This window comes from Diadema antillarum, unplaced genomic scaffold (genome assembly GCF_040938485.1).
Source record: "Diadema antillarum isolate AM-2024a unplaced genomic scaffold, OU_Dant_1.0 seq00000401_RagTag, whole genome shotgun sequence".
NCBI lineage: Eukaryota > Metazoa > Echinodermata > Echinoidea > Diadematoida > Diadematidae > Diadema > Diadema antillarum.
Genome location: NW_027271392.1, coordinates 5,001 through 19,905, shown reverse-complemented (window position 1 = coordinate 19,905; position 14,905 = coordinate 5,001). Strand labels below are relative to the sequence as shown.

Below are 14,905 nucleotides of genomic sequence, written 5' to 3'. Positions count from 1 at the left end.
CCTGATACTAAGTTGAATTAAAAATTGTAAGAACAAAAATGATTTCCTTACATTGTAATGTCCAATTTGTTCTTTTACAAGGCATGAATATGATTAAAATACGAAGTAATGGTGTCTTTGTCAGAATTCTGAATGACAATGCAATTAAAGATACGAGGTACACAACTTTACTCCATCTATCAGTGTTATTGAGATGTTTTGTTTTGTGAGACCTTGTATCTCTTTATCAAAGGTTTTATTCAAACAATGAACTTAAAGGGAGATAAAGAAGATAGGAAACACAGCAGGAGAGAAAAATGTGAAAACGATGAAAAGTGATGTGTATACAGAGGGAGAGAAATAGAGAAACGAGAGAAAGTAGTAACTGAAAGGGATGAAGTAATGAAACGATGCGTATATGACTATGTGTGAGTGTTTGTGTGTATAATATACTGAAAGGAAAAGAAAGTACGAAAGGGATGCGGGAAGAAAATTGTAGAAATTAATATCAAATACTTTACAGGAAAATAACATTTTAGTTCTGATCGATTACAAATCTCATTTTACCGCTATATTTGTGGAATAGATACAAAGTAAACTATCACCATTTTGCTCCACACTCACGAGCGCCAAACTTTGCTCCTCACAGTTGCACTTGAATGTCATTTCCCCTGTTAATTTTTAGGACAATTTCAATCGGTCAGTAGATGAGAACGAGACAAATTGAAGATTGAGGCAATGTTTAATCCAATGTACCTAAACGTTTTCAAGTTTGGTCTCGAAGCTATTGCTATCCCAATATAAGTGATCTTTCAAAAAGCGTTTCAGAAAATATTGTATATGATTTTGATTAGCGCCAAAACCTTTGGTTGGGGGAGGATCTTTCATCAAAACAGATTTGGAACATACATCAGCACGCAGCGGAAGGCTTTTATGGGAACATAAATAATTGCATGTATGCATGTTCTTATCATACATGTACTAACTTTCATATTCAACAAAATCCCCATCTTTCAGTCTACAGAGAACATACATACATAGCATGTCAACATTCACACAAACAGCATGGGGATACACTTTCGTTCTAACTCATCATCATACATACTTTATGCTCACCAGCAAGGAGTTGTTGTTCATAATAACTACGTAGACAACTGTCTTTAAAGGAAATATAGCTTCCTTTGATAATAATAGTAATAAGCACATTTACAATATGGTTAAGATATGCCAAAGGCACACCTTTTGACCCCTTCATATCTTGGTTTTATTTTTTCATTGTCATTTATCTCTACAAGTTATTAAATCGTTTAAATGATGTTATTAACCATTTAACAATATGAGTCATTGCAGAGAATGAGCAAGGTTTCAGTGCAGGCATTTTACTCGTCGTGCCATCGTATCAGGTCAATGTAGTCAGTTGACCTGAAATACCAAAAGTTTTGAAGATCGTCAAATGTTTGGACGCTCAACTCATCCTCGCTCCTTAAAGAGAAAGAGCAGAAGAGCGCGGGATCAAAATATCACTTGTATTTAACTTACACAAACGTAGTCAGTGAAATAAAGCAAAGTTTCATAGATCAAACATGAGTCAAACATAAAGGTTTGAAGGGATTGCTTCATGATAAGATTATTCATTTTGTCGTCTAGGCCCACCTGGTCATTCCAAAATCTTAACTTAACGAGATTGACGAAGGTAGAATGGCAGCCATATACAGGCACATCAGGCACTTGACACACAATTTGGGAGGTTGATTGACACCTTCGATAAAAGCAATTCCGACTGCATAGAAACTGGAACCGCGAAAATTGTTGGCCGATACGTCTTGTTCGTGGTTAATTGATATCTTGATTGTGAACATTTGCTTTTCTTCTGAGAGATCATTGTGTGTGAGTTTGTCTTTAAATAATAATGCATTTTTAGTTACTGTTGGAGCGTGGTCCTTAAAGTACGGTGAACGAGAAAAAAAGGACGATATTCACAAACAAGGTGATTTATACATTTCTGGAAAGCTTAAGTCTCTAGGAATATGAATAACTAACTTTCAGAAGGTGAAAACGTCTCCATAACGATGGAGAGATGGTGTTTTGAGACCCTTTTTAGACCACCAGAACCTGATCTGACGGCGAAATTTTGGTGACCAAAATTATGATGTCACGAAATGTGTGCTGTGCTACCACTCCATCCACACAGTGGGCTCCGTCTATGGAGGGCCTTTGCGGACGTGGTTCGTTTGGGGCATACGTAGGGAAAGGCAGTGTGCCCGTTTCCATGTATGCCCCGAACGAGTTGTGTCCGCAGCGGCCTTCCATATCCGTCAACTCTCCTTCGCTTCTTCTACCACTGCGATTTTGCCACTGCCACTTTCAGTGTCATTGTCACTGTCACTTTCATTGTCATTGTCACTGTCATCACTCAATATTCTCTCGATGTCAAACTCAAAGTCTTTACCGTACAATATAACGTAAAAATTGGGCGTTTTAATCTCTCAGCCAAGAAAGCAGAGGCAACTAAAGACAGGCCAGATATTGCATCCGCTCACCAAGAAATACGTGCTTTATGAATGGCGGCCTCGATGTCCCGCTGCACTCGTAAAGGGTTTTGTTCATTTCGTGACGACATATTTTAGGGCTCGAAAAAGACGGCTGTTCCGGAGCGAATATCGGTGAAGCAAATCAATCAGTTTTAACTCGCGATTTCTCAGTGGCGCGAATACCTTTTAATAAGTCACATTAAAAATCTGTTTCAGAAGACAGTTTTCCTCTGCTTTGACACCTTTTATCTGATTTTCTTGATTTTAATATCTCGTTAACCATACTTTAAGTAGTTCTGTTCCCAGGCGTTTTCAATTTGTCTTTGTATGATTTCTTAACATGATCTTCGATATTGCATTAAGTTTCATGCATTTATCAAATATTTCATAATTCATATCATAACCTTATATCTACGATAGTGCATAAAAGTTTCATGCTTTTACCAAAAAGTGCACAATTCAGGTCCAAACACCTTAAATAATGAAAAAAGTTTCATTCTTTAGAAAAAAGTGCACAATTCATATCTTAACTATATCATCGATAATGCGGAAAATTTCATGATTTTGGCAAAAGGTTCAAAATCTATATCCTAACCCAATTTTCGATAATGCGGAAAAATAAATGCTAAAAGTGCACACACAGTACAAAATTTATCGGTATTTAGTTGTGTGTACAAACTCTATGGAGAAAAAATACGTATAACACCTTATTACCTTAGATCCAATTTTCTTGTGAGATTGCTTGATAGGTAAGCGTTTGTGTTAGCATAATGTCTTTTGCTATTTTGTATTAATATGGACATACTATCTACCTGTGTACTTTTATGTGAGCAAAGCTTTTAGATGTAAACAAGGTCAGAAAGATTCTACTTAAGGCAACATACATAAAGGTTTACGTATAGAAAAAGACATCTTAAAGGTGCGAGGTCCCGGGGGGTGTTTCAGAAAGCTGTTCTTGGGTTCTTGGGCTGACTTATGGAAATTCTGATAAGTATAGCACATCAGAACTGATCACCAGTCGCTCGTAAGCTGTTCGTAACTTTACGAACAACTTTATGAATCACCCCCCCCCCCCGGTGTTTTGCCTGCTTCCTATAAAGACCTACGCTATGGACTCCTCTTTAGCGTTTACGCTGTGGCCCACTTACCCGAGTCCGAAGAAGTCCAATTTACCGTAGTCAGTGGTCGGATCACAGTTCGGCTCATGATTCGGCTGAGGGGGATGACAGCGTTAGCAAACTTCTTTTGTGATGTCATAATAAGAAGCACATACTAGTATTGTATGCACGCACCCTGGCATTACTACAGGCTGCGCGATACGCAGAGAAGACAACGAAGGCAACAATACTTAGCAAACACCCACGCACTTTACTCTTGATGACAGCTCAACTTCGGTAATCTTCGTATCAATGCTAACGGTGATCGGCAGTATCATTAATAGCGCCCTCTACACTCCGGGGACTATGCACCTTTAACATGACTTTCCCAACGAAATTGCTTTAAGGGACGTTGACGTAACTTTTGGGACACACGAAAGTTACTTTCTAGGTGCTTGTCACTTTTGAGGAACACTTTAGTCACTTTTCGTGTACATAGAGGTCACTTTGGGGGTACAATAATCTCTTTATGGGGACATATTCGGGGGTACAATAATCTCTTTTTCAGGAACCTTATGGCCTTTTTTAATGAACCTTATGGCACTTTCCAAAAACTGTAATTTTTGGGGTACAAAAATTGATTTTCAGATACTGTCTCTTGATAGATACTTTATTAGCACTTTTCAGCTGCTGTCTCTTTTTGGTGTACGAAAGGTCACTTTTTAAGCAATGTCTCTTTCAGGGTGGGAAAGGGCACTTATCAGGGACTGTCTCTTATCAGGCTCTCTATTGTTGTCTCTTTTGGTGTACAAAAGATAGGGTTAGGGTTTGGGTTAGGGTTAGGAGTTAGGGCTCAATCACATAAGTCGACCTTTCGAGTTAAGACCCCAAATTTATGTAGTAGATAGGCCTAGTCGAGATATAGAAATTCCCAAATTTTCAGATTTTAACTCTCAGTAGTCTTTTCTCCAGCCGTTTTTAAGTTTACCTTATGTTTGTACACAAAAAAATGAAAGCGGCTTGAAGGAAGACTAATTATAGTTAAGAACTTAAACATCACACAAATAATCGGGCTGGTCCAAGCTCCAACATATCTGACTTTCTTCCAATTAGTCTTTGTTCCAGCTGTGTTTGAAATTTTTCCTATACACGATACATACAATATTTGAAAGCGGCTGGAAGGAAGACCAATCATAGCTTTGCTCTCATACTTTCCAAATACAAAGGGTAGAAGGTCTGTTATATTGGAATTTCGAAATGTAACTCCCATTAGTCTTGCTTTCGGCCATCTTTAGGGTTAGGGTTTGGGTTAGGGTTAGAGTAAGGTTTTAATCACATAAGATTGACCTTTAGGTTAAGACCCCAAATTGATATGGTAGATGGGCCTACTCGAGATATACAGATTTCCAAAATTTTAGATCTTAACTCCAGCTGATTTTAAGCTTACCATATGTTTGTACATAAAAGATTGGAAGCGGCTGGAAGGAAAACTAATTATTACTAAAAAATAATTGGGGTGGTTTAAAGATTATAAAGTTTGGTACCTCAAAAATTTCCCTGAATTTCCTTGTCTTAGTTTGTGTTAAAAGTTTCCCAGAATTTCCTTGTCTTAGTTTGTGTTTTTTACCTTTCATATAACTAACACTGTGATATATCGATGTAGATTTTGATTCATCCAGGTAGTATGCTAAAAGCGTGTAAATTAAATCTATTCGACTGGACTTACTTGTGGAAATCACGGAGAAAACAGTTTCGTGACTCGTCCGAGTCACTTCGTCAGCTCTGTCTGGCTGGCGAGCATTCACCCGTGGAGGGTGAATGGGCGATATTACTTTCAAAGGATAAGGATATCGTCATTTTACCAGCAGACAAAGGTAGATGTACCGTGGTTTTGAATAAGACTGACTATGATAAGAAAGTTAACAGTCTCTTGAGCGACAACTGCACCTATGAACGGCTCAAACGAGATCCGTCAGCAGCCTTTAAGAAGAGAGCACTTGAATGCCTACAACAACTACAGAAGGGGGGTCACTTAGACAAACCACTGTACTACAGTCTCTACCCTGGGGATGACATCCCAGCCTTCTATGGTCTCCCAAAGATCCACAAAACTGATACACCCCTCAGACCCACCGTCAGCAGTATCAATAGTGTCACCTACAACATCACCAAACAACTAACATCCATCTTGAGCCCATCAGTCGGTTTGTCGGACCATCACATCCAGAACTCAGGGGACTTCATCGAGAAAGTGCGGGACATTAAGGTTGAGGAGAATGAGACCATTACCTCCTTTGATGTGTCCGCACTGTTCACGAGTGTACCTCCTGACAAAGCTATTGAAGTAGTAAGGGAACGCCTGAGCAGTGACACCAGTTTACATCAAAGGACCAAACTGAGCCCAGAACAAATTTGCCAGCTGTTAGAACTGCGTCTGTCCACAACGTATTTTGTGTACAATGGTGCCTTCTTCTAACAGAAGCATGGCTGTGTCATGGGCTCACCCATATCTCTAGTCCTAGCCAACCTGTACATGGAACACTTTGAAACATCAGCTCTAGACTCATTTAATGGAACAGGGCCCTCCCACTGGTACAGGTACGTTGATGATACATGGGTCAAGATACAGTCTACCGAACTGGACAGTTTCTTTCAGCACATTAACAACTGTGATCCGTTCATTAAGTTCACCGTGGAGAACATCAGGGACAACAGTCTCCCTTTCTTGGATTGCTTGATTACGGTCAACAACGACGGCACCTTGTGTTCTTCAGTTTACAGCAAACCCACACACACAGACCAGTACTTGTTGTTTGACTCCCACCACCCACTTATTCACAAACTTGGAGTTGTAAGAACTCTGTTTCACAGAGCATCCTACCTCCCTTCCTCTGAAGAGACAAAGGAAAAGGAACATCAACACCTACGAACCGTCCTGAAAAACTGCGGTCACAAACACTGGAGCATTGAGAAAGCCCTTCACCCTCGCAAACGGGACGTCAGAGACAGGGCTTCCAGTAGCACAACCCAGCAACGAGGCAGAGGGGTTTCAGTCCCATACTGCCAAGGACTGTCAGAGAAAATCCAACGGATTTTCAGCTTCTACCGAATTCCTGTATATTTCAAGCCGACCAACACTCTTCGACAGAGACTAGTCCATCCTAAAGACAAAATCCCAAAACACAAACGGAACAGTGTAATTTGCAGGATAAAGTGTCAAGGAAAAGACTGCAAAGAAAACTACATCGGTGAAACCAAACAACCTCTCCACAAACGTCTCTACCAACATCGTAGATCCAGCTCAGCTGGGAACGAGTCGGCCGTGTTCACCCACCTGAAAAACACGGGGCACCATTTTGAGGACAAAGAGGTCGACATCATTGACACGGAAACCAGATGATTTGAAAGAGGAGTCCGTGAAGCTGTGTATGTGAATGCGAAAATCCTTCACTCAACAGGGGATGGGGACTCCGACACAACCTTTCACCAACTTACAAGTCGGTGATCCGAAAAATTCCTCGACGTGCAAACAATAAAGGCAGTAACATCGCCCATTCACCCTCCACGGCCCACGGGTGAATGCTCGCCAGCCAGACAGAGCTGACGAAGTGACTCGGACGAGTCACGAAACTGTTTTCTCCGTGACTTCCACAAGTAAGTCCAGTCGAACAGATTTAATTTACACGCTTTTAACACTGTGAGACTTACTCGCCCCAAAGTGCTCTCATGTCTTAGTAATCATGCAATTAACTGCGACCAGCAGCCCCATGCGCATAGCGACCAGCAGCCCCATACGCATAGCGTATCAGGGGCGTCACCAGCTTTTTTTCAAGGGGGGGTGCGTTTTAACACTAAATGTAACGAATTTTTTTTGACAGACACTTGGAATATAGGAAGCTCTCAATCCCTAGACTTTTACTGTTTTTTGAGGGAAACCAAGCGGTGAAAGGGCACCGGCGTAGCTAGGATTTCATCTTCGGGGGGGGGGGGGGGGGTGTTAGTATGTGAGGGAGCGAGCAAGGGGGGGGGGGGAGGGTGTTAAGGTGCTTGTTGTCCCCACCCCCCTCCTTTTTGCATTTTGATGTTGTAAATGGTGCAATTTGATGCAGGCTTTTTGCGTGTTTTTATCGACTTGAAACGGTCCCAATTGTTTAGGGTAGCAGTACATTTTGATGGAAATTGTTGTTGAACAATGTGCCTATAAACTATATCATTTCAATAAACTTCTTGTATTGATTCTTACACTGATGTCATTAACGCGACCGAGCCCGAGCAAGTGAAGCGAGCGAGGGGGGAAGGTGTGGGAGGGGGCCAACCCCCTCCCACGGTTAGAACTGAAATTGCATTTTGAGGTTGTAAATGGTGCAATTTGATGCATGTTTAGCTTGTTCTATCGAATTGAAACAGTCCCACTTGTTTAAGATAACAGCATATTTGATGTAGATTATTATTGAACAATTTGCCTATAAAATAGTATCATCCAAATAAACTTCCTGTTTTAATATTTACACTGAATATCATGAACGCGGCCGAGAGAGAGGAGTGAACGAGGGGGAGGATGTGGGAGGGTTAGTGTCCCCCTCCCACGGTGAGCACTTTTTGCATTTTGATGTTTTAAATGGTGCAATTTGATTCAGGTTTTTGCGTGTTTTATCGACTTGAAACAGTCCCACTTGTTTAAGGTATCAGTACATTTTGAAGTAAATTGTTATTGAACAATTTGCCTATAAATGGTATAATTTAAATAAACTTCTAGTAATAATTCTTACACTAATGTCATGAACGCAACCGAGTCCGAGCAAGCGGAACGAGCAAGGGGGGAGTTTGTGTGAGGGGGTTGTCCCCCCGATAAATGGATTATGTAATGACGGTGTGAAACGACAAATTACTGGCAGCAATATCAGGAGAATGGTAAAACGATTACATGCGAGCGAGCTTGAAAATATTGACATCTTACAGTCCAAAAACTGCCATTTGTAAGCATATGTTTTTGCTTTGGTAATTAAGGTGTGTGTGTGTGGGGGGGGGGGGGGCGCTCCGGGCGCAACTGCTGGCAATTACTGGCAGCAACATCAGGTGAATGGCATAACGATTAAATGCGAGCGAGCGAAGAGAGCGAACTTAAAAATGTTGACATTTTTACAGTCCCCAAACTGCCATTTGGAGCCATATTTTTCCGCTTTGGAAATAAAGGGGGGGGGGGGGCGCACCGGGCGCAACTGCCGGCAAATACTGGCAGCAACATCAGGAGAATGGCATAACAATTAAATGCGAGCGAGCGGAGCGAGCTAGCTTGAAAATTTTTACATTTTACATTAAAAAAAAACCAAATGCCGTTTGTAGTTATATTTTCTCGCTTTGGAATTTAAGGGAGCGCATCGGGCGTAACTGCCGGCAATTACTGGCAGAAACATTAAGAGAATGGCATCACAATTAAAAGCGAGCGAGCTTGAAAATTTTACATTTCACAGTCCAAAAACTGCCGTTCCTAGCCATATTTTTTTTTCGCTTTGGAAACTAAGGGGGCGCACCGGGCGGAACTGCTGGCAATTACTGGCAGCAACATCAGGTGAATTGCATAACGATTAAATGCGAGCGAGCGAAGAGAGCGAGCTTGAAATTTTTACATTTTACAGTCAAAAAACTGCCGTTCTTAGCCATATTTTTTCGCTTTGGAAATTAAGGGGGGGCGCACCGGGTGCAACTGCTGGCAATTACTGGCAGTAAAATGAATTGCATAACGATTCAATGCGAGCGAGCGAAGAGAGCGAGCTTGAAAATTTTGACTATTACATTAAAAAAAAAAAACTGCCGTTTGTAGCTATATTTTTTCGCTTTCGAAATTAAGGGGGGGGGGGCGCACCGGGCGCAACTGTGACAATTACTGGCAGTAATATCAGGAGAATTGCACAAAGATTAAATGCGAGCGAGCTTGAAAATTTTGCCATTTTACATTCCAAAAACTGCCGTTTGTAGCTATATTCTTTTCGCTTTGGAAATTAAGGGGGCGCACCGGGCGCAACTGCCGGCAATTACTGGCAGCAACTTCAGGAGAATGGCATTACGACTAAATGCGAGCGAGCGGAGCGAGCGAGCTTGAAAATTTTGACATTTTACATTCCAGAAACTGCCGTTTGAAGCTATACTTTTTCGCTTTGGAAATTAAGAGGGAAGGGGGGGGGGGACGCCCGGTGCGCCCCTCCCCCTGGATCCGCCATCACTGGTAGTCAAGGGTGTCGGTTTATGTTCATGACTGGGGGAGGTATGACCATCGAGGTGGCGTCGAAGTGACCAAGCGGGAGAAGGATGTCCAAAATCTGCACTATAGAGCATCCTCTAATTGTGCGTGTTTGCTTGTGTGTGTGCATTATATTATACATGGAAAAGTTAGGAATTACCCCAGGTCAAGTCTTTTTATTGTCAATGCAAGACATTTTTATATAAACTAGTATATAAAGCAACACTGCAAAATCAATGATCTAGCTTTGATATAACGAAGCGTAAGGTACAAAGGTGTACATTCTACATCACATTGCGCAACATTGTAGCAACTCTTTTTGCCGTTCGGATGTCCTGAGTACACTGCGCACATCCTGCTTATGTGCAAAATGCCAACCAGGAATCACGCTGAATCACAATCTTTTGTCGGCTGCGGGCTTTTTGAACAATGTTTCACACTATAATATACCTATTTAATTATGGTTTGAAAGAAATCATAGAAAAATATCTTATTTCTTGATCACCCTTTCATTCAAAAGCAGTTTACTAACCCTTGAATTACTATTTTTGTAAGTCTTCTTTTTTTTACCAGCGGATTGGGGGCACCCCCCCCCTGCGCCCTCCCCCCCCCCCCCTCCGTGATTACGCCACTGGTTTTGGTTGAAATAGTTGGACAGACTTCTAAATGACAAAAAAGCAAGAAAATCTTTTCATCGCGGTAATTATGAATTTGTGGGGTGGGGCAAATGGTGCCCTTGCCTTCCAATATTTTTATGGGGGCAACATTTTTTTTTCTTTCAAAAGCAAGAAAATCTTCTCATTTCGGGAATTATTAATTATAGGGAGGGGGCAAAATTATAATATGCTTGCCCCTCCAATGTTTTTATGGAAGCAACTGTCAAAAAAAAAGGTAAGAAAATCTTCTCATCTCTGGAATCATGGAGGGGGCGGATGGGCAAAATGATATGCTTGCCCTTCCATTTTTTTTTAATGAGGCTAAGACTCGCACTTGCGCTGGCAATATGGATTGGTCCGAAGTAACGTACATAGACCCTACATACTTGTAAGTAGCACACGTACATGCAAACGTGTACGTGCTCCGTACCGTGCATGTACGGTCTATTAATAGTAAACATTGTATAGAATACTAGTAGGCCCTAGATAATTATGCATAAAATCAGTGCTGCCAGAACCAGGGGTGCGAACTGTTTTTGCCCACGATCTTTTTTTTGTTGTTGTTGTTGTTGTTGTCCCTGGTGCAAAATAAAAAAAAGTTAGAAAATAATTATTATTTAGCGTCCGGCGTTGAGGTCGCTCGAAGACTGATTTTTTTTTTTAAAGGATCTGAAGGGGGTTGCGTTCGCACCCAACGCACCCCCCCCCCCCCTGGTGACGCCCATGCGTATACGCATAGCGTAATGGGGCTTCGTATTGTAGCATTCAGGATCATGACAGACTTGTATCCCGGGTAAATATCAACTTAAAATCCCAAAATTTCTTCAATTTGAAGACTAACCTGTTAAGTTGAAGTATTGAAAACAGGCTTTGGGTAACGTTTGGTTCTGCCAATAGTCCCTTTCTGTTCGAATTGATGACTGAATGTGACTCGGTCGAGAGGACCTTGGGAGAGCTATGCCGATTGACGGCCAGCGCATGCGCACACAGACATCTTATCCGTTCATGGATTTGAAATTTGTGCGCATGTGATGTATGCGCATGCGCTGGCCGTCAATTCAGTGTAGCTCTCCCAAGGTCCTCTCGACCGAGTCACATTCAGTCATCAATTCGAACAGAAAGGGACTATTGGCAGAACCAAACGTTGCCCGAAGCCTGTTTTCAATACTTCAACTTAACTGGTAAGTCTTCAAATTGAAGAAATTTTTGGATTTTAAGTTGATATTTACCCGCGATACTAGTCTGTCATGATCCTGAATGCTACAATGCGCAGTCCCATTACGCTATGCGTATGGGGCTGTTGGTCGCAGTTAGCTATAGGTATGGGGCAGCTGCTGGTCGCAGTTATTATACAAATAATGACTGCTATGAGGGGCACAGTTAAAATTATGGGCCCAAGGTGATGTGAAAACCGTAACCATACCCGAAGCAAAGCTGAGGGCATGGTTATGGTTTTCACATCACCGAGGGCCTACATAATTGTAACTGTGCCCCGAATATCAAGCAGTTATTATTTGTTTTATATGCCGAAAATATAGATTCTAGTCTCTTTTACAGCACTCGTAATCAATGCTGATCGACAGCGCGGCGGTCGTATCATTGGTACGTACGACACATGAGTGATCATCTATGGCTGCGTTTATCAACTTTCCCCAGTTAAACGACTTTCGAAAGCCCTTTCGATAGTCCTTTCGATAGCCCTTTCCATAGCCCTTTCGAAAGCCCTTTCCATAGCCCTTTCGATAGCCCTTTCGATAGCCCTTTCCATAGCCCTTTCGAAAGCCCTGTCCACTCGCTGTACTATAAATGTGCCACTTGTTTTCGTCGGTTGCGTTTATCAACTTTCCCCTGTTTAAACGGCTTTCGATAGCCCTTTCGATAGCCCTTTCGAAAGCCCTTTCCATAGCCCTTTCGAGAGCTCTTTCCAAAGCACTGACTGCCTGTACTATTAATGAGCCGCTTGTTTTCTAAGAAGGGACGGCGAAAAGCAATTACCATCATAAAGACATATCTTCCTTTGAGAGTGACGAGTCATGATACAATGCCATATGAATCAATTGTCTTCCAATCATTGAGGCAGCTCCAGTTTCATACTTCAAACAATTCTGAGTGGCGGCATGAGACATGGGATCAAAGGGAATGAGACTGTTGTTACTCTATTTCTCAAACCTTGTTGGTGAGAGAAACACATCCTTGTTCCAAGCATATGCGTGGATAAGGCTGCGTTCACATAGAAGTATACGGTATTCGGTATTCGGTATTCGGTATTCGCTATTCGCTATTCGCTATTCGCTATTCGGGCACCCAGTACACCATCACCCGCACCGTCAACTCACCATCCCATGCAGTGAGGATTTTTCCCTCCTACATCCCAGCAAATCTTATTAACAATTTCTAAACTGCATCAGGATGTCAGTCTACATGCTTATTTTTGCTAAAGGGCAAATCAAGACCAAAATTGTCATTATTTCATAAACGAGAGACGGTATACGCTGCAAGAAAATCGAAGAAGCTCGATTCTCACTATGCTATACTATTCGCAGCTATTCGGTACTTTCGAATAGTGCCCTCCTATGTGAACCGGTGTTAAAAAATCCTATCGTTCGATTCAAGCTATTCGCGTGCCCTCGAAAACGAGCACCGAATACCCGAATAGTATACTTCTATGTGAACGCAGCCTTACACACAGCTGTATGTATACACCTGTGTACACGTACTCGTGTGCACTTTACGTGGCGCGCGTCTTTTCAGAAACCTGAAACGCATGGTTGCGTAACCGCAGTAGGGCGACCTAAAGGGCTTTCAAAACAGCTTTGCGTTTATCAACTTCGAAAGGCTTTTACAAACAGGTTTCTGATAACCTGTTTAGGAAACCTGTTAGGATCGTCACAAATTTGGGGCTTTCGAAAAGGCTTTTCTAAAGGGCTTTCAAAACAGCTTTGCGTTTATCAACTCGTGAAAATTCCTTGAAAGCTGTTTGGATAACCTGTTTCTGCCGAGAAAGGAGAGTTGATAAACGCACCCTTTCGTAAAAGGCTTTCCTAAAGGGCTTTCAAAACAGCTTTGCGTTTATCAACTCGTGAAAATTCCTTAATAGCTGTTTGGATAACCTAGCTGTTTCTGCCGAGAAAAGGAGTTGATAAACGTAGCCAAAATGTGTACAGTGATGATACGGGGTTGCGACTGTCTCCAAACCAGTCCGCTAGTCTCTTTTACAGCACGCTGATTAGGGTTAGGGTTAGGGTTTGGTTAGGGTTAGGGTTAGGGTTAGGGTTAGAGTTACGGGTATTTTGCAGTATATGAAGTATATAGTTAAGAGTTGAAATTAATAGGGTAGATAGGTCTCATCGAGACTAACATACTTCAAAAATTTCAGATCTTAACTCCCAGTAGTGTTTGCTCCAGCCGTTTTTAAAGTTACCGTTTGTTTTGTACATAAAAAATTCAAAAGCGTCTGGAAGAAAAACTAATTATAGTTAGGATTCATACTTTGGTAAAATGTTAAGTCCTGTGGAAGATCGAACATATGGAAGTTTGAAAGTGTAAGTGTAATTAGTCTTCGGTCCAGGCGACTTTGAATTTTTTGATATATACTATGTGTACAATATTTGAAAGGGTCTGGAAGGAAGACTAAACTTAGTTAAGCACTCATACTTGACAAAAAACTTCAGTTGGGAACAAAGTCCAAAATATATAGGTTTCAAAGTCTAACTTGAAGTAGTCTTTGCTCCAGCCGTCTTTCAAGTTACCATATGTTTGTACACAGAAATATTTGAAAGGGTCTGAAAGGAGAACTAATTGTATTGAAGGACTCATACTTGACAAATATATCAAGACCGGTGGCGGGTCAAACATACTGGAATTTGAAATTGTAACTCCAATTAGTCTTCTCTCAAGGTGTCTTTGAAAATTTTCCTATATACTATATGTACAATATTTGAAAGCGCCTGGAGGGAAGGGTATGGAAGGGTTAGGGTTAGGGTAAGAGTTGGGTTAGGGTTAGGGTTAGGGCTAGGGTTAGAGTTACGGGTATTCCGCAGTATATGAAGTATATAGTTAAGAGTTGAAATTAATAGGGTAGATAGGTCTCATCGAGACTAACATACTTCAAAAATTCAGATCTTAACTCCCAGTAGTTTTTGCTCCAGCCGTTTTTAAAGTTACCTTTTGTTTTGTACATAAAAAATTCAAAAGCGTCTGGAAGACTATAAACTAATTATAGTTAAGGATTTATACTTTGGTAAAATGTTAAGTCCGGTGGAAGGTCGAAAATATGGAAGTTTGAAAGTGTAAGTGTAATTAGTCTTCGGTCCAGGCGACTTTGAATTTTTTGATATATATGTTCACTATTTGAAAGGGTCTGGAAGGAAGACTAAACTTAGTTAAGCACTCATGCTTGAGAAA

At 41.3% G+C, this 14,905-nt stretch overlaps 1 protein-coding gene across 1 annotated transcript; it reads left to right on the top strand.

The window, feature by feature from the left end:
- The first annotated feature begins 6,101 nt into the window (after positions 1-6,101).
- Positions 6,102-7,007, top strand: LOC139732161 (uncharacterized). The gene has a single exon (XM_071643031.1). The coding sequence runs from the start codon at positions 6,102-6,104 to the stop codon at positions 7,005-7,007; it is 906 nt and encodes a 301-aa protein (XP_071499132.1).
- The last annotated feature ends 7,898 nt before the right edge of the window (positions 7,008-14,905 follow it).